This window comes from Mustela nivalis (genome assembly GCF_964662115.1).
Source record: "Mustela nivalis genome assembly, chromosome: 9".
Taxonomy (NCBI): Eukaryota; Metazoa; Chordata; class Mammalia; order Carnivora; family Mustelidae; genus Mustela; species Mustela nivalis.
The window spans coordinates 118,316,989-118,334,416 of record NC_139028.1 but is presented as its reverse complement, the minus strand read 5'-3'; the positions used below and the strand labels follow the sequence as shown (position 1 = coordinate 118,334,416).

The window sequence follows — 17,428 nt, the reverse complement described above, 5'->3', positions numbered from 1 at the left end:
GGTTGCACCCTTCGGGGGGGGAGGGCGCTCATACCCTCAGAGGTCCTTGTGCCTTGGGTCAGGGCTGGAACCTTGGGGTGGCAGGAGCTGGCCTTGCTGCCCTCCGCCTTCCTGCCCGTCTTCCGTCTTCCGGGGCAGCCAGAGGCTCAGCTCCCGGGTGTGCCGACACAGAGAGATCCGCTTACCTCCGGGGCAGGCAGCTCTGGCTAGGGCCCCCACCCAGCTGGAAACCACAATGGGCGGGGAGGGGCGGGAGAGGAGGGAGGGGCGGGGAGAGGAGGAAGGAGAAGAGATGGCCACCATGGGGCCCTGGAGTCGGGTCAGGGTCGCTAAATGCCAGATGCTGGTCACCAGCTTCTTTGTCTTGGTAACAGGCCGGCCGGGTGGGAGGGGTCTTGGGGGGTGGGGGGCCGTGTCTGTGGACTTCGAGTGCTGTGGTCTCCACACACACACCTGGCCCTGCTGTCCCCACCCTGCCCCAGGGACATGCATCTGGGGCCCCGGCGGTGGACTGCTGGCAGGTGGCTGTTTGGGCAGGATGTCCTGTGGGCCCCACCGGGCAGCAGGAGACCGGGGAGGCGGGTGAACCCGTGTCGGCGGGCACAGGAGGGAGGAGACGAGGCTGAGCCCATCTCGAGCGAGGCCGTGAGGCCAGAGGGAGGTTGGTCGAGGACCCAGCAGACCCGGACCCTGCTCTCCGGGCCTTGTCCTGTGCCCAGCCCTGCCCCCACACTCTGGGTCTGCCCCACCCCCAGCTCCTGGGCTTGTCTGCGGCCACCTTGGCGGCTCTCACCTACTTCGGGGCCCACTTTGCTGTCATCGGCCGCGCATCCTCAGACAGGACCCCCTACGAGGCCATGCACCGCTGGGGTAAGTAAAGTCTAGTAAGGTGCTCCTGCCGGTCAGGGGGCTTCCAGGGCAAAGGCAGCCTGGGAGGCATTCCGGGCTGGGCGGGTGGAGGCCTCCTAGAAGAGCCGGGCTGGGTCAGGCAGTGGAGAGGGGCGGAGAGGGCCACCCTGGCAGCCTTCTGCACTGGGCAGAGCCGGGGGTCTGGGCTCCAGCCCCATCCCATTCTGGGAGCCTGGGGACAAGTGGGAGTGTCAGGTGGCATCCAGATGTCCCTGATATCCTGGAGGGGTTGTTCTGGGACAAAAGGGCCCAGACCCGAATGCACTCTGGGGGCTTGGTCTCAGAGGGCAGCCTTGGGGGAAACTGAGGCCCAGAGAGTCAGGCTGAGGTCCCAGCTGCAGGCCTCTTGACCCTTAGGCCCCGGGTTTTTACCCTGGAGCCTGAATCCTGGTGCAGGAAGCTTGGGTCTCCGTTCTGTCTTGATAAGAACAAGCAGGCCGCACTTGCCTGGTGGTTTCTGAGATAGCCCGAGGTGGGGGGCGGGGCCTCTGCCTCCTTCCCTCCGGCCGCTGAGGATGGCGAGCAGAAGGAGTGGGTGGTGGGCTGCCCATCCCGGCCTGAGCGGGGCTCCTGGTCTAGTCTGAGCTCCCAGAAGCCCACCCCCAAAATGTATCCTTGGGTTGGATTTCCAATACAGGCCCTGTGCCCTGGGGACCCCTGTCGAGGCACCCCTAACCCTCCTTCTCTCTGTCCACGCCCAGCTTTCTACACCACCAGCAGCCTGGCTGGGCTCCTGGCCCTGGGTGCCGTCCTGGGTGCTGTAGCCACTGTGAGAGAGGCCGGGGGCCTCATGGCCGGGGTGAGTGCTCCCTGCCCCCAGTCCTCCAGGCTCTGGGATGCGATCAGGAGCAGGCAGGGGGAGAGCCCAGGGATCCTGCCCCTCCCACGGCGTCCTGACAGGCCTGAAGGATGTGTGCCAGCCGGGGTCCAACCTGCCCCAACCAGGGCCCCTCGGCCAGGCCCTGCTTTACCCCATCATCTGGGGGTCGGGTGGCGAGAAAGGCGGCACAGGCCCTCCCAGGCCTAGGGGGCCATTGCCCAAGGCCCAGGCAGCGTCTGGTTCTGTTACACAGGCCAGGTCTCCTGTAAGTCTGGGCTCGTGCACTGCCCCGGGGGGCCCACCTGAGCCCACCGGAGAGAGGCTCGTGTCACCCCACAGGGGACCCTGTCGCCCCCATTCCTGCTCGTCCCCCCTGGCCTCTCCTGCTGCTCCGCGCCAGCCCTGCCCCCCCAGGGCCGGTCTGTCTTGCCCACTCTGGGCACAGGCCCTCCTCCCCCACTGGAACCTGGACTCCCTGGTTCCCCACTGCCCCAGGCACCTGCTTTCCCGGCCTGGCACCTTCCAGGGCTCCTCGCAGGTTCGGGACAGAGTCCCGTTGAGGGAGGCAGGCCGGGTCCAGGGACCCAGAGGGCTCCTGCAGGACCAGCCAGGAGGGCCCTCAGCCTCGCACGGGATCGAAAGTGAACACAGAGTTTACCCAGGAGCGTGAGTGGGACAGAGAGCCCCAGGCGGAGCGTCTGGGAGACTCGGAAAGGATGAGGGGGGTGTCTCCCTCGCTCGAGGCGGGCGGTTTACAGTGGAAAAGAGTCCAGGGTACGTGTTCCTTCAGGAAGCCGGGCAAGGGTGTGCTGGAAGGCGAGCCACAGGCGGACATCGGGAGATGGTCCACAAATCGCCCACGGCGGTGTGAGCCGATGCCGGCGTCGGCCGGTATCGTTGGGGCCCGGGCGGCAGTGGAGATCTGAGGTTCCCGCCTCCCCGGGAGTGGGACCGCAGCTTCTCTGGTTTGCACGGGGAATCGGAGAGCTCGGGGAGAGGGAGGCTCTCTGAACCCCAGTCCCTCCAGCTTCCTGGCCTCACGGTCTCCCTGCAGCTCCACAGGGCCCCCCGGCCTCCCTCGGCCCCTTCCGGCCACCAGACCCCCACTCTCGGCCTCCAGCCCTCTGCTCCTGCCGATTCTCCCCAACCCTGTGAGGGCCTCACAGACCAACGAGCCCCTGAGCCAGGCCCACAGGCTCACGGAGGGCAGCCTTCTGGGCCCCCAGGGCGGCAGCCTGTGTCAGCAAATGTCTGTGGACGTGTCCCCATCTGCAGGAGCGGGGGCACAGTCACCTCCCAAAACTGTAGCCCGGGGCAGCCAGCCGGGAGTGGGCTCAGGGAGCAGCGTGGGACCAGGCAGCTCCAGCCCTGACCAGGCCCCCGCTGGCTCACAGGCAGGCTCCGAGACTGGCCGTGGCGGCCTGCCCATGGCCAGGAGTCAGAGAGGGCAGGAGACCCAGCGGGAGCTGGTGGGAGAGGCAGACTGTCCCCCTAGAGCAGAGCCCTAAGGTCTGCCTGAGGGGCACAGAGACAGAGGACGAGGCTGTCTCAGGGCAGGTCCAGCCTGGAGAGGCCCGTGCTGGGACGCCAGCATGGCCACCAGGGGACGCCATGGTGCTGGGTCACAGTGCTGGGTCACAGCCCTGTGCTCCCCAGGGCGGAAGGCGCCCCAGTTGCCGGTTGCCCTGTCCTGCCCCCACCAGCTCCTGCCTGCTTTTCCCCACCCAGATGCTCAAGGGGGCCGCCCTGCCGCCCTGGTCGGTGGGTAGGGCTCAGGAGCGTTGGGGATCTCGCTTCTGCACGCCCAGCCCCGCTGGAGGGCCTGCGGACCGCTCTGGGCAGGAGCCACCTGCTGCTCCCAGACCCTGCCCCAGACCCAGGACCCAAGGACCCCCAGGGGCCCGCACACGCGTGTGCATCTCTGCGGGCCTGTGGTGCCGGCCCGTCTGTGTATCCGCACACACGTAGAGGCACACACAGAAGGACCATCAAGCAGGGAGACGCTTCCCGACCTGCCGGGCACCTGGCTGCTGTCCCCCATCCGCCCTTCCTGCCTCCACCCCGTCCGGCCTTGCACAGGCCTCCAGAGCCGGAAATGAACCAGCTCACCGCTGGCTGCTGGAGCACGGCCGGCAGGGGCGGCTGATTTATTGACGTATTTTATTTACAAGGAGCAAGAAAATGCCGGGCTGGGCCCAGCTGCCCCCAGCAGGCCTGCACAGCAGCACGGGCCCTGGGGACACGAAGGAGACCTGGCCCAAGGCCCCCTCTGCAGGCGGGCAGGCGGAGGCGGAGAGGGAACTCGCTCTCCCCTGGGAAATGAAAGGATTTCTGGAAAAGGCTGGTCCCCTGAGCTGGCTCAGGGCCTCCAGCCTGCAGGCAGTGGTGAGCGATGATTTCCAGATGGAGAAGGAGGCCCTCGGCCAGGCAGGGAGGAGAGGAGAGGAAGAGGGAGGAAGAGGAGGAGGGGGAGGAGGAGGAGGGGCAGGGAGGATCCTGGACGCGAGGCCTGCAGGGACCCAGGCTGGAGGGAGAGGAAAGGGTGAGGGCTGCCCATCCCTGAGCAGAGCCGGAGTCCCGGAGCCGGCATGGAGGCTGGGGGCCCGGTAGAGGCGGCCCCCTCTTTCCTGGCAGCGGGTGGTGCAGCGCTGCCCAGCTGTGTCCGCGCACAGGTCTGTCTGCAGGCACCTCTCCACTCCACCGGTCATCGATTCTGCTGGGTGTCCCTCTTCGCGAGGAGGCCCCTGGGTGGGGAGAACCAAGCCCCAGGCTGCCCCGGGCTGCAGACCAGCCAGGAAGGGGTGCTGTGTCGGCCCAACCCGTGACACGCGGCCCCGGGCAGCCAGCGGTGCTCCCACAAAGCCAGTGCAGTGAGAAGGAGGTGACATGGGCCCTCTGGGCGCTGAGGCTGTGTGGCCAGCAGCCCAGTGAGCTGCCCAGAGCCCCAGGAGGAGACCCAGCAGGAGACCACCTGCAGGTGGCCCGCTAGGCCGCACACCGTGACCCACGCCTCCTCTGTCCCAGGGCTTCCTGTGTTTTGCCCTGGTGTTCGGTGCCCTGGCACAGGTGGTCTTCTGGGGATTCCACAACCCCACCCAGGTGAGCGCCCGGCCCCGCCCCCATCCCACAGTGGAGGGGCCCGTGAGGGAGGGGTACGTGAGCCGGGAGAGTCACCCCTCTCCCTGGGAGAGACCATTCTGGGGGGATGTCCCCCGCCTGAAGGGGGGGCACAGAGACCTGAGGCCCAGGCCTCTTTGGGGCTGGGGCAGGAGGTCCCAGGGAAGCGGGAGCAGGGGCAGGCCTCCGACCCCCACAGCCCCAGCCCCTCAGCCCTGCCCTCTGCCTGGTCCTGGGAGGGGCCGGGAGTTGGAAAGGGTCAGAGGAGGAGGGTCCCGGCTGACATCAGGGATTGACTAGAGGGGTCAGTGCTCCGGGAACTGGCCCAGAAGGGACAGCCCTCCCGACTGGGCCTTGTCAGAGTCTGGTCCCCAGGAGGCAGCCACCCTTCGGGCCTGGAGAGGGGCCGCCCAGCGGGGGTGGGGGGCTGGCTGTCCTCCCGGCCCCACCCCCATTGTGGGCTCTTCCCAGGGCTTCTGTGCTGGTGGTGACTGGGGTGGTGAACCCGTGGTCATGGTGGGTGTGGACCCCCCGCTGGAGGCGGTGCGTTCCTTCATCCATCCGTCCGTCCGTCCGTGCCTCCATCCATCCGCTCAGGTGGACCCATCCGTTCTCGGGGCACTGCCTGGCTCAGCAGGCTGTCAATGGACTCGATGTGAGAGGGCCCTTGTCCCAGTCTGGGGGGCTGGGGGAGGCGCCAGCTCTGGGCTAACTCAGTCGCAAGGACCATGGCCCCCAGAGCCCGTATATGAGCGGCCGCAAAGCCTGCAGGCCCGGGCGCAGACCCTAGCATGGCCCTCCAGAAGTTCTGTCTGAATTCAGGGCCCCGAGGAGAGGCTGAGAGCCTGCCTGGGGGGTGGGCTGGCCAGTGCGTGTGTGGAGCCGGACCCTTCCCAGACCCAGGCTGGGGGTCAAAGCCAGGCCCCTTGTCTGGGCAGAGGAAGTGGGGACCCAAGAGGCTCAGAGAGGGGGGTCCTGGCAGGATGGCAAGTAGGGGCCCGCCCCTAGCCCAGCTTCTCCCCTGGCTGGGGCCAAAGGGATAAGGGACAGGCCTTCCCCCAGTCCCCAGCCGTGGACAAGGTCCCGTGAGAGCCCAGACCCAGGCGAGCCCCCCGGGGTGAGCTGAGAAGCCACGGGGCCTGCAGGTGGGACCACAGAGAGGGGCAGGAGTGCTCCGCCGCTGGACCCTGTCTGCCCTGACTCTCCGCGGTCCCTCACTGGGTCTCGGTTTCTCCATGTGCTCCACAAGGACCAGCCCAGGAAAACAAGGCCCGTCTGCCTGAGACGTGTCCAGCGTCGGGCAAAACACTGTGCGCGTAGCAGGTGACAAGCATGATTCCTCACGTGTGTGTCTCGGTCCCCAGCGGCCCCAGCCTCTCTGCTGCCTGTCACCCCCGCCCCCCACCACCAAATGAGGGGCCTACAGGAGCAGAGGCTTGCAGAGCGCAGCTGGGCCGGGACACCGGGCCATCCCGTGTGCTTCTAGCTGTGTGGTTACCCTCTCCGGTCCCGGCTGCCTGTGCCACCCCCACCCCCACCCAGAGGTGGGCCTCGCTTCTCCCTGTCCGTGCTCTTTGGCGTCCACGAGGCTGAGTGACCAGGCTGAGCATGGCGGTCGTACCCTTGTTCTGCAGAAGCGGCTCTAGTCTCAGGGGGCGGGGGGCCCCGTCTCGCTGGCGGAACCAGGCCAGGAGGACCCAGGAGGTCCAAGAGGATCCAGCCCACCCTCCAGGTCCCTGAGTCAATGCCTCTTCTCCCGTCCCTGCCCAAGGATTTCCCCAGACGGCCCCCCCACCCTGGCATTTGAGGTCACCCCCCATGACATTTCCTCCGGCTGCGAGGCTCTCGGACGGGGTTGGTGTCCCCACACGACGGCCAGGGCCCTCAGTGGGGCTGGCGAGCAGCTCACCCAAGGAGAGCCGGGTGGGCGGGGATTGCCGGCTCCTTTTTCCCATTCACTGCTCTGACCCATTCCAGGTCTGGGGACAGTGTGCGTGGGCCCGGTCAGGACGGCTGCCAGGGCGCCCTGGGACCTCCCGTGGCTCTCCTGGGACGGCTACAGCCCATCGTCTCTTCCCTGACACACTGTGTCTATAGCTGGAGCCCCGGATCCGGGGTCCTGCCGGGGAGGGGCTGTGCAGTGGCTCCTGCTCTGAGAAGGGGAGGGGAGGAAGCCAGACAGCTCCCCGCGGGGCCTCTCTGTCCCAGCCGCCTGCCACCATCCCCTACAATATCATCCTGATCTGGGCCAGGCTCCGACTGGCCCGCAGGAGTCTGTTCTTGGGCTTTTGCCTGACCCCAGATGGGTGGGGGCTCAGCCTCCTCCCGGGTCCAAGGCCTGGGGGCCCCCCAACTGCCTCCCAGTAGGTCTGTGTGCATTTCCAGGGCCCTGTGGGCCCAGAAGCGACCAGGCGCAGGAGATTTGGCTGCTCTGACTGGGCTCAGCCTCCCCAGCCGGTACCCTCGTGTGACCAGCTGCCTTCCCGGACTCAGTTTCCACCCCGGGGGAGGGGGCGCGGAGACAGAGTGCATGGGAAGGGCTCAGTGGGAGCATGTCGGGGGATCCCAGCTGGCTTGAGGGGTTGCCGTCCACTCCGGGCCTCCCCGGGGACCCTGAGCCTCGGGACCCTCCCAGCCCAGATACGTCCCAACCCCAGACTCCTTGGTTCCCCAGGGTCCTGCTGGCAGCATGGTGACCAGAGAGAGCCCAGAGCCCAGCCTGCTCACCCCCGCTGTCCCCTACATCTCTCTGAACAACCCCCAAGGCACCCTGAAATACGGGTACCGACCGAGGCCTGGGGCGTCCCCACAGACGGGAGGGCGGGGAACGGAGTCAGAAGGGACCGGCCATGTCCTTCCATGGCCTCAAGCCAGGCTGCAGGCCCCGGGGGGCAGGGAGGGGGTGCCCCACCCCTCACGGTGTTTCCCAGCTCCCACTCTCCAAACCTTGTTGCTCCAAATCATTCCTAGGGGGCACCCCTGGAGGTCTGGAAGTCACACTTAAGGAGGGGACCCTGGCAAGAGACTCCGCGGTGGCAGGGCTTGGTGGCCTCTGAGCGAACCCGGTCCACCCCAGTTTTCTCCTGGGGAAGCAGGAACTCGGGCTCCTAGAGCACCCCCAAGGCAGTCCTGGGGAATAGATGCCTCGGCCTGTGGGAAGAGTTCAGCCTGGCCCCCACTACCAGGTCGGGGGGTCTTGGGTGAGGGACGCAGCTTTGCAGGATTTGCATCTCTGCCTGCAGCGGGGCTCGTGTCCCCGGCTTCTGGGGTGGTGGATATAGACCCCAGCTCAGCACTTTGTTCCTACACCAACGTTACAATGGTGCGAGCTGGCCTCGGGGCACCCGGCCACTCCCAGGACCCTGGGGCGGGGGGTGGAACCAGGAGGTCGGTCTGAGCTGTCATCCTTGTCTCAACCACTTGTCCCCTGACCCCAGGCCCACCGACCCCAGGTCCACCGACCCCCGGCCCACTCTATTCAGCCCCCAGCCTCCCCTGACACAGAGGTTTCGTGGTCTCGGCTTCATTTCAAACTTGAGTGGCCACTAGCCTGACGCCCGCCCTCCAGCCCAGAGCACTTCCCACCTCCCAGCAGGTTGGTTGGACGCCAGCTGACCCAGTTTGGGATGACTTGCAGGGCAACGTCTCAACAGGAGGGTCGCTTAGTGCCAAGAGTGGCACGGGGGTTGGGAAGCAAGTTCCTCTGGTTCCTGTGGAGGCACGGGGGCCCTGGAGCGGCTGCCTCCATGGCCTACCTACCCCGGCCCCCAGGCTGTCAGCAGGATGGCCACCCCTTCCGGGGAGCGCCTGAGTGGCCAGAGCAGGCCATGGGCGTCGGTTCACCCCCAGTCCTTGAGGGCAGCCCTGAGCAGCCGGCATTGTGTCCCAGGTGGGAAAAGGGGCAAGGGAGTGAGTGCTCAGGGTCTCCGAGAGGAGCAGGAGGCATCGGAGGGCGGGGGTGGGCGGTGCGCAAAGAAGCCTGGCCTATGCCAGGAGACTGCTGAGGCCAGAGCAGTTAGGGAGGTCTTCTTGGAGGAGGAGAGATTCCAGTCTGTCTTTGTCTTTGGGGGACTAACTTGGCAAGGGTGGGCGCTTGGGTTCACGGGGAGCAGTGTGGGCACAGGCAGAAGGAGGTGCTGAGGAGGGGGCGGCAGCACGGTCTGGGGGATGCCGGGACGCAGAGTTAAGGCAGAGCCGGGCCAGGCCCCCTGTCAATCCCTTCCTTCCCCTTACCTGCCTCGTCTGCCCCCAGCTGGCCCCGCATGCCCGTGGCTTCTTTGGTCCAAGGCCCTCGCCCGGGGTTTTGGGACGCACCGGTGGCTCTAGGGAGAGACCCGGACCATCATCGGGGAGCTGAGCTGCTGGCAGGAAGCTCCTCCAGGCTTCTCTGCCCAGCCGGCTGTCGCCTTCCCGTCCCACCACCCAGATGGACCGACGTTGGAGGGACCCTTCCCTCGGTCAGGCCCTCCACGCCCTGGAAGACCAGAGCTGGAGGCGGGCCACAGGGCTCGGGGGTCTGGAACCCGGCCCCAGCCTGGGAAGGGGGCAGTGGTGGTCACTCTTGTTGGGAGGGGTCCCCACAGCAGAAGTCTGGGGACCGGCCTCCCCAGTGACCCAGGCTCTGCCCTCGGGGGGCTCCGCCTGGTGCAAGGAGGAAGGGGCTGTTAGGACGGCTCACGGGGACCAGCCCCACCCCGGGGAGCCGCGTCTCTAGGGAGGGGCTTCACCCACACGGGGTCTTCCCGCGGTGCTCTCGGTGCAGGTGGAGGACGCGGTGCTGGACGTCTACGACCTGGCGTATGAGTGGGCGGCGCGGAACTTGTCCGGAGCCCCACGGCAGCAGCTGGTGGCCATTCAGGACACGGTGAGCATGGAGGGTGCTGTCACCCCACCCCCAGAGTCAGCTGACCGGGGGCCAGACGCCGAGCCGGGGTCCCGGGACACAGGGCACCCTCTCGGCAGCAGGGAGAGGGAGAAAGACCTCTTGTCTTCTCCCTGTGACCCGGGCCGGGCTGGCTGCCTCATCTGGGGGCCAAAGCAACATGGAAATGTTTCTCGTCCAAAACTGCTGAAGAACATCAGGTTGGTGACGGCACAGTGTGAATTGAAGCAAGGCCCCGTGGCCACCGGGTCGCAGCCTGGGAGGCAGGGTCCGCAGGTGCGCCATCCTCGGGGTGGGGACTGGGCTGACAGCCTGCAGGGGGCAGTTCGGGGGAACCCCGGGGGCTAGGAGGGCTGGGCTGCCCGGTGCCTGCCGTACCTCCCCTCAGGCAGCCTGCGGCCCGACCTCTGGGGGCAGCTCTGCGGGGCACCCCTCGCTGGGGCCGTCCTGCGCTGTCCGCTGTCCGCTGTCCCCCTCGGCGGCTCCGCCCGCAGCCCCGACCCTCCCCGCATTTTGCAGTTCCTGTGCTGCGGCAAGAGCTCCCCTTTCGGCCTCCTGGGGGACGTGGAGGCCAGTCTGTGCTGGGGACAGCAGGCAGCCAGACAGGTGAGGAGGAGAGGCCCAGGCCCTGCGCTCTTCCTCCCTAGGCCTCCCCCGGGCCGTGCCGCCCGCTGCAGGGCTCCCGGAGGCGGCAGGGAGGGCGGGTCTCAGCCCCGGGCTCCCTTCGCTCCCTCGGCCCCTCACTCATCTCCGGCCTGGGGCTCCCCGAGGCCAGGCCTGCCTTCGGAAGCCTCCAGAAGCACAGGGGAAGGTGGAAGACAGACACTGGTCTGGAGGGGGCTGGTCCAGAAGGAGCCAGAAGGACATTCCAGGGCGGGGACAGGGAGGGTCGGTGGCAGGCAGAGGCAGGGGAGGCCCTTCTTCCCCAGGGCCCAGAGAGGGGCCTGGCACCTCCCCCGGCCACCTCCCTCCCGAGCTCCCCTCCCCCGCTGTCCACTGTCCGGGAAACAAACCCACCCCTATCTCTGGGCGAGAGGCTCCTGGCCGTCCTCCAACATCAAGACAGGAGGATACAAATGGCTCTTGGCCCAGCGAGGGAGGGAGCCCACGCAGCACCACTGGCCCCAGTAGGGAGGCGTGTGGGGAGGGGTGCGGCAGGGAGGGCCCAGCACGCCGGGAAGGGGCCTGAGAGGGCATTCGTCCCAGGGGGAGGCCTCGGGTGCCCATCTGCAAAGCGGCTGAGGGACTGCTCTGTGGCCTTCCAGAACGGTGGGGTCCCCGCTGTAAAGGCCACAGAGGGTGGGCGTGGGCGCTGGAGCCTCCTGGGATGGGCCTGGGTGGGGCAAGGATGTGTCCTCGGTGGTGGCCAGGCCCCCAGGCTGCCCCGCTCGCCGAAGTGTGGCCACACGGAGAGTAGGGGCTGACCAGGGGCCGTTTTCTCACGGGGCAGCCGGGTCAGGCTGCAGGAGCTGCCAGCTGCCCCTGGGGGCCAGAGGTCCCAACCTCCAGGCCAACTGGTCAGTCCCATGACCCAGGTATGAGCAGGGCCGGGACTCCAGCTGGGGCAGAGGCCCAGGTGGCAGTAAGGAGGCTGGAGGGCCCAGTCCCTGTCCAGTGATGGGTGGACAGACAGCAGCCCGGACAGATGCCAAGTGAGCCTTCTGTCCCTCCCCATCCCAGTCTTAAGAAGAGCATCCCCCGAACATCCCAGGGGGCCTGCCCCAAATGCCAACACCTTCCCCCAATTCACACACCGCCATCTGAGCGGTTCAGAGATGGGCCGTCACCTCCCTCTCCCTGGAGAGAGAGTCCCTGTGGAGGCCGGGCCCTGGGGAGGCCTGGGAGCCCAGGATGGAGCAGGAGGCTAGGAGAGCCCAGGACCCCACACCCCTCCCCCAGCTCTTTCTCTGCCCTCCACTCACCCTGGGCCAGGGAGTGAGGGAGCCCCAGCCTGCCCAGGGGAGCCAGACCCGTGCCCCAGCCCAGGCGGCTCGCGGATGCCTAAGAAAGGCACGTGCTGGGCCCTGGGGCAACAACCTTCCGTTGTCCCCTGGAAGCCAGTCCCTCCCGTGGGCTTTCGCCATGTGTGATGTCCTGCCCAGAGCTCTGGGCGTGGAGCGTACCACCCCAGCACACCCCTGCCCCGCTGCACATCACCCCAGCACTTGGCCTCAGGTGGGCACTAGAGGTCCATGCCTTGGCGGAGGCCCCTGACCCTGGGTGGGGAGGGGACAGGCAGGACCGGTGTCACGGGAGCCTCCCTTGGCTCAGGACTGCCTGCAGGAGATCAGGAGCTTCCTGACGATGCACAGAAACGTCGCCTGCGCCCTGACCGGCACCGGCCTCGCCCTCACGGTACGCATGCCCTCCCCCAGGACCCCTTCCCCACCCCCCACCCCTCCACCCACGGATGCCCCACCCCAACGCAAGGCCAGGGTCATCGGCCTCGGGGAACGGCAGGGCTCACCGTGCACTGGGAGCCAAAGGGAGGCTGCAGAGCCCAGAGAGGCGTCTGGGAGGAGACCGTGCCTGCCTCGCTGCCTTCCCCAGACCACTGAGAGCCCTGCAGAGCCCAGGGCCTTCCTCGGGGGGCAGGGCACCCCTCCCCTGGGGCCGCTGGGGCTTGAGCTGACACCCCCTCCCTCCCAGGTGTACGCGATGCTGCTCAGCTCCTTTCTCTGGTTCGCCATTCACTCCGGCGGCGGCTTGGATCGCAAGTGCAAATACACCCTGAGCCGGAGGTAGCCCTGCCTGGCGCCCCAGCCGCCTACCCCCCAAGGGGCAGAGGCCGGCAGCAGGTGGAGCGGGCCGGGTGCCCAGACTGGCTCCCTGGCCACAGAGCCCTGCCCTGTCCCACGCCTCCAATGGTGCTGCCTGCCCCCAGCCACTGGGACCCCTGGACCGAGAGCCCAGGCTGATTCTCTAGGGCAGGTGCTTTGGGGGTGGCTGCCCACACAGAGGGAGGGGGCGGCTGGAGAGTTGAATGCACGCCTGCAACCCCACAGCCCCTTCTCTTCACCCCACTCCCCACCGAGACCCGACCTCACAAATGCTCTCCAGGGAGGACTCAGACCGGGACCCCCAGCCCCTCTGCCCTGGCCTTCCGGGTCCCTCCCTGCCCAGCCATCTGGCCTGGCCCCAGTGCATTCTAGAACCTTCTCACAGTCCCGTCTGCTTCCTAGAGTGCCCGGCTGCCAGACTGCAGAGCCCAGCTTCTTCAGACACTCCCAGGACAGCCCCAAGCTACAGCCCCCGACTGAAGCAGATGTTGTCCATGGCTGCCCGGGTGCAAGAGGACCCTCGGGGGCCCTCAGCTGCTCCAGGATGACTGGCACCCTTTGAACCGACTGTCCCGCCACCTGTGGGCCCACAGAGCCTCTCTCGGCCCAGACGTGAGCCTTACAAGGACGATGTGAGGTGTTTTCTGCCACATGGCGGAGGGACAGGGGGTGGAGGCGGGAGGAGGCCAGCCCAGAGAAGCAGGCTCTGTTTCAGTGGACAGAGGGATCAGGGTCCCTCATAGACCCTGTGGGGACAGGCTCGGAAGTGGTCAGAACAGAGAAGCCACGGGGCAGGCAGGAACAGACCCTCTGCCGGGTCTCACGAGGTCAGAGCCCAGGGCTGGGCCGGGCAGGGCTCCCCGCACGCTGCAGAAAGCACCCCGTCCAGGCTCAGCCGGCTTTTGGCAGAACACGGGTCCATGCAGCTGTGGGACCGAGGACCCCCTACCTCACGGCCGTCAGCGGGGATGGCCCTCTGCTCCGCAAGACCACGTCCTTTGTACGAGAGGCTTCATCTCCCAGGCATCAAGGGTACCCCAGTTCTCAAGCTGAGAACTTCCGACCTCCCTGTCCCTCCAGCGATGGGGGGGCCGCTCTGCTTTCAGGGGTCCCTGTGGCTACATGAGGTCCACGGGGAGCCCCACCTCCCAGGCAGAAATCTCACACTTTCAGGGACACCGTGATCACAGGTGCCGGGGCTTGAGGGGAGACACCTGGTGTGAGTGTGGGAGGGCGCTGTGGACACTCCCGCTGCCCCGGACCCCTGAACCCCCTCTCTAAGTGCCCTGTCCTCAAGTCTGTGCACACTCCACTAAGAATCCCAAGCCCCCAGCAGGACCAACGAAGGGGGGGGTTCCCCCCAAAACAGAAGAACCATTCTGTGACAAGCAGCCAAAAAAGTGACTAAGTGACAAGTACCTACCCCGGTCCTCCCCTTGTGTTTCCGATCAGAGGCACACACACATGCACGCACACGCACACACGCCTCCCCAAAGTTAGCACGTTCCCGGCTAATGGAGCAAGCTGCAGACCTTGCCCCCCACGGGGACACCGCGTCTCACGGGTCCTACGTTGCGGGGGACGGTCCATCCCTGGCCATGCGCACTCTGCTCTGGTCCCGTTCTGCTCAGCCTGCCTTCCACAGCAGAATATGCTTTACCGACAACAACCAGCGAAACTGGCCTCCTTTACAGGGCAGCTGTCTTCACACGGCAGTGGTGAAGCCAGGGGAAAGGAACGGGGACCGAGCGGAATTCTGTCCACCAGCAACACAGCGGGCTGGGGGTCTCCAGGCGGTCATTTTATTTATTCGATAGAGATCGAGAGAGGGACCACAGCAGGAGGAGGGGCAGAGGGAGAAGCAGGCTCCCCACTGAGTAGGGAGCCCAATGCGGGGCTCGATCCCGGGACTCCGGGATGGTGACCTGAGCCGAAGTCAGGCACTTAACGATGCAGCCATGCAGGCGCCCCTCTCCAGACAATTACTGAGAAATCAGACGGAGAAATCAGACATGTGCGGGACAGGACAAAGGCCCTCGTGCGGCACCATCAAGGCCGGGTGGGCCACCGGGACGGACCCCCTGCTGGCGCCCTGCAGGGGGCAGCCGGCGGAGGGAGGTGAGCCGCAGGAGCAAAGATCACTGACGGGAAGCGACTGGGGACCTCGTGGGGTGATCGTCAGATGCCTGCTCCAGATACAGGTCCTCGGAGGGCAGGCTCCTGGCTCCACCCTCCCTGGGGTGCAGAAGAGAAGTCCCGTGGACTCCGCAACACAGAAGCCACGTGCATTGCGGCATCAAAACCCACGACTGAGCCTGACCCGGCCCCCGCTGGACCTGGAGAAGGCCACGTGCACAGGCGGGTTGGGTTATGGGAGCAGGAGCATGTGACAGGCCTCATCTCCTGGACTGTGTTCTGATGCCGGACGTCTGCCTGGCGGTGTCCCCCACCAGGTGCTGGCGAACAGCAGGTAGCCCTGCCCCTCCAGCAGCGTCCTTGGGGCCACACGGGGTAGAAGCAGGTGCCTTCTCTGGCCACAGCCCCTTGGCTGTGGTTTAAGGGTTTAAGAGCCTGTGGGCCCCTCCCGGAGACACGGCACTGTGGGAGTGACCATGGACTTGCAGCAGTGCGCTCCAGGAGGACACGTCGATGCCCATCGCAAGGATTCCTTCCGGGTCTGGAAGGTGACACGCTGGCACGCAGACATCCCCGAGGGCTCCCTGGAAGGGGAGTGGTTGTGGGGGCAGCAGCGTAGAGGTGGGCACAGCCCAGATACTTTCCTTGAAAGCGCATGGAGGCACCAGAGGCCAAGAAGAGAGGTTCCGTCTACCTCCAAGAGAGCTGGGTGCCTCGGGCCTGCTGGGAAGCCCCGAGCTCAGCTGGCCAGTGACACTGACCTACCGCCGAGGTCCCGAGGCTACGGACGGGTCGCGGCAGGAAGGACACGAGCTCTGCGCCAGGCTGTGAGGGCCGGCGGTGAAGGCTTCTGGAGGGCGCTCCTGAGCGGGAGACACTACCGGATCTGGGCGGCGGACCATCATTTCTTCACTCAAGGGGCTCCCTCCACAGCCCCCGGCGTCCGAGAGCCCTCCCCCCAGAGGACTGATGTGGCAGAGAAGGATCGGGCAACGGAAGCAGGGTTGTACACGTGTACACGTGTGCTCACACGCAGCCCAGTGGGGCCTCACTGACAGTCCCCCCCACGCAGGGTGTGTTGCTGGTGGGTCTGGGGGAGGGGCGCTGCGGGGCCGCGGGCACGGCCACTCTCCTGTGCCCAGAGGCACCTGCCCACGAGACCAGGACCAGAGTGGGGCTCTCAGGGAGCCAGAAGCAGTAGCGAGGTCTTCAGACCCAGCGTGGAGCTCCTGACCTGACGCTGAGCCCTCACCCCCTCTGGCCGAGCCGGTCGCGGAGAAAGTAGCTCCAGTGTCTGGTGGTCGGACAGGGGTGGGTGCAGGGCAGGTGCTCCTGCTGCAGGGGGCTTGGCCGCCCGGCCTGGGGCCCTTCCAAAGGTCACGAATGGAGGTGCCTGGGTGGCTCAGTGGGTTAAGTCTCTGCCTTCGGTTCAGGTCATGCCCCAGGGTCCTGGGATCGAGCCCCGCATCGGGCTCTCTGCCCAGCAGGGAGCCTGCTTCTTCCTCTCTCTCTCTCTGCCTGCCTCTCTGCCTGCTTGTGATCTCTCTCTGTCAAATAAATAAATAAAATCTTTAAAAAAAAATAATGAGTATTTGGTCTTCGTTCCGGTTTGGGACACACAGTTCCTAAAATTCTTGTCATCTCCAAAGTCATCAGAGTATCTCCGTGTGACCCTGGGATGACTGGTGGCTTTGGGACAGAGGCTGGTGTCCAGAGAGGCCAGGCGTGCAGAGCGCCCCAGGGAGGGGGGAGGACGGGAGATGGAGTCTCTCACCCAGGTGGTCACCACACCCACGCAGAGGAACCACCACGCAGGCTCCAGTCGCCGGGGCTGGTCACCGACCACATGTCGGTGCCAGGAGAGAAGCACCCAGAGAGCACGTGGACACCCCGTGGCCCTTCCGTGCGGCTGTTCCCGACTTGTCTCCTTTCTAATAACAGGGAGTAGCAAGTGAAGCCCCTTCTGAGCTCTGGGTGCAGATCCGGGTCATCGTGGAACCTGAGGAGGGATCGCGGGACCCCCCACCCCCCCGTTTCCAGAACACAGCTGGACATGCCATTGACGCCCTCAGTGGGGGCCGCCCTGGGGGGCTGAGCCCTTCACCTGCGGAGTCCAATGCAGACTCTGGGCCGGCCGAGTGACCGCCGGCTCGCAGGACCCCGGCTGGTGGCCAGAGACTCGGAGAATCTGCTATCGGTGTTGGGAGGCAGCTCGCCCGGGCCCCCCGTGTGCACCCTCATCTGTCCTGGGACTGGTCAGAACGCGCCCACGGATACAAGTGTCCCTCGTCCCCTTCCCCTCGGCAGAACCCAGTCCTGGCCCTTCTTACCTCCCAGAGTTTTGTTGCTTTTGTTTCTCGGGACCCGACTTGCTAGGCCGCTGGTGTTACTGGCCTCCTCAGGGAAGCTTCTGGCTGGGGCCTCCCCGCCACACCTCTCCCCGCAACCACGCCACTGGCCTCTGCCCTCAACGGTGCACCGTGTGGGTTCTGTGGTGCTTCTTCCTGCTTCCGCAGCGGGCGGCTGGGCTCCGGGGCCTCGGTCCCCGGCGACCACCTGGACCCCACGCTTCCCCCCAGCCCCACTCGGCCACAGCCCACAGGGCCCGAAGGCCGCTTTTTCAACATTGTTTGCTTCTGGGGGTTTTACCATTTCCACCGTGACTTCTTCATGGGCGCTTCGGTTGTTAAGAGGAGAGGTTTTACGTTCTGTTGCTCTCGAGTGCGGCCACGTGATGCGGAGGCCTCTGCTTCGTGGAGACCGTCTCGTGGCGGGCGTGGGGGG

The 17,428-nt window shown here is 66.5% G+C and overlaps 1 protein-coding gene across 1 annotated transcript; it reads left to right on the top strand.

Moving 5' to 3' along the window:
• The first annotated feature begins 257 nt into the window (after nt 1-257).
• On the top strand, nt 258-16,226 carry TSPAN32 (tetraspanin 32). The gene is given in 10 exon segments (XM_082749240.1): nt 258-367; nt 756-870; nt 1,611-1,708; nt 4,754-4,828; nt 9,609-9,710; nt 10,248-10,334; nt 12,000-12,083; nt 12,378-12,469; nt 12,911-13,026; nt 13,029-16,226. Coding segments are annotated over 10 exon segments (960 nt in total). The 5' UTR covers nt 258-292; the 3' UTR covers nt 13,145-16,226.
• Nucleotides 16,227-17,428: the final 1,202 nt, after the last annotated feature.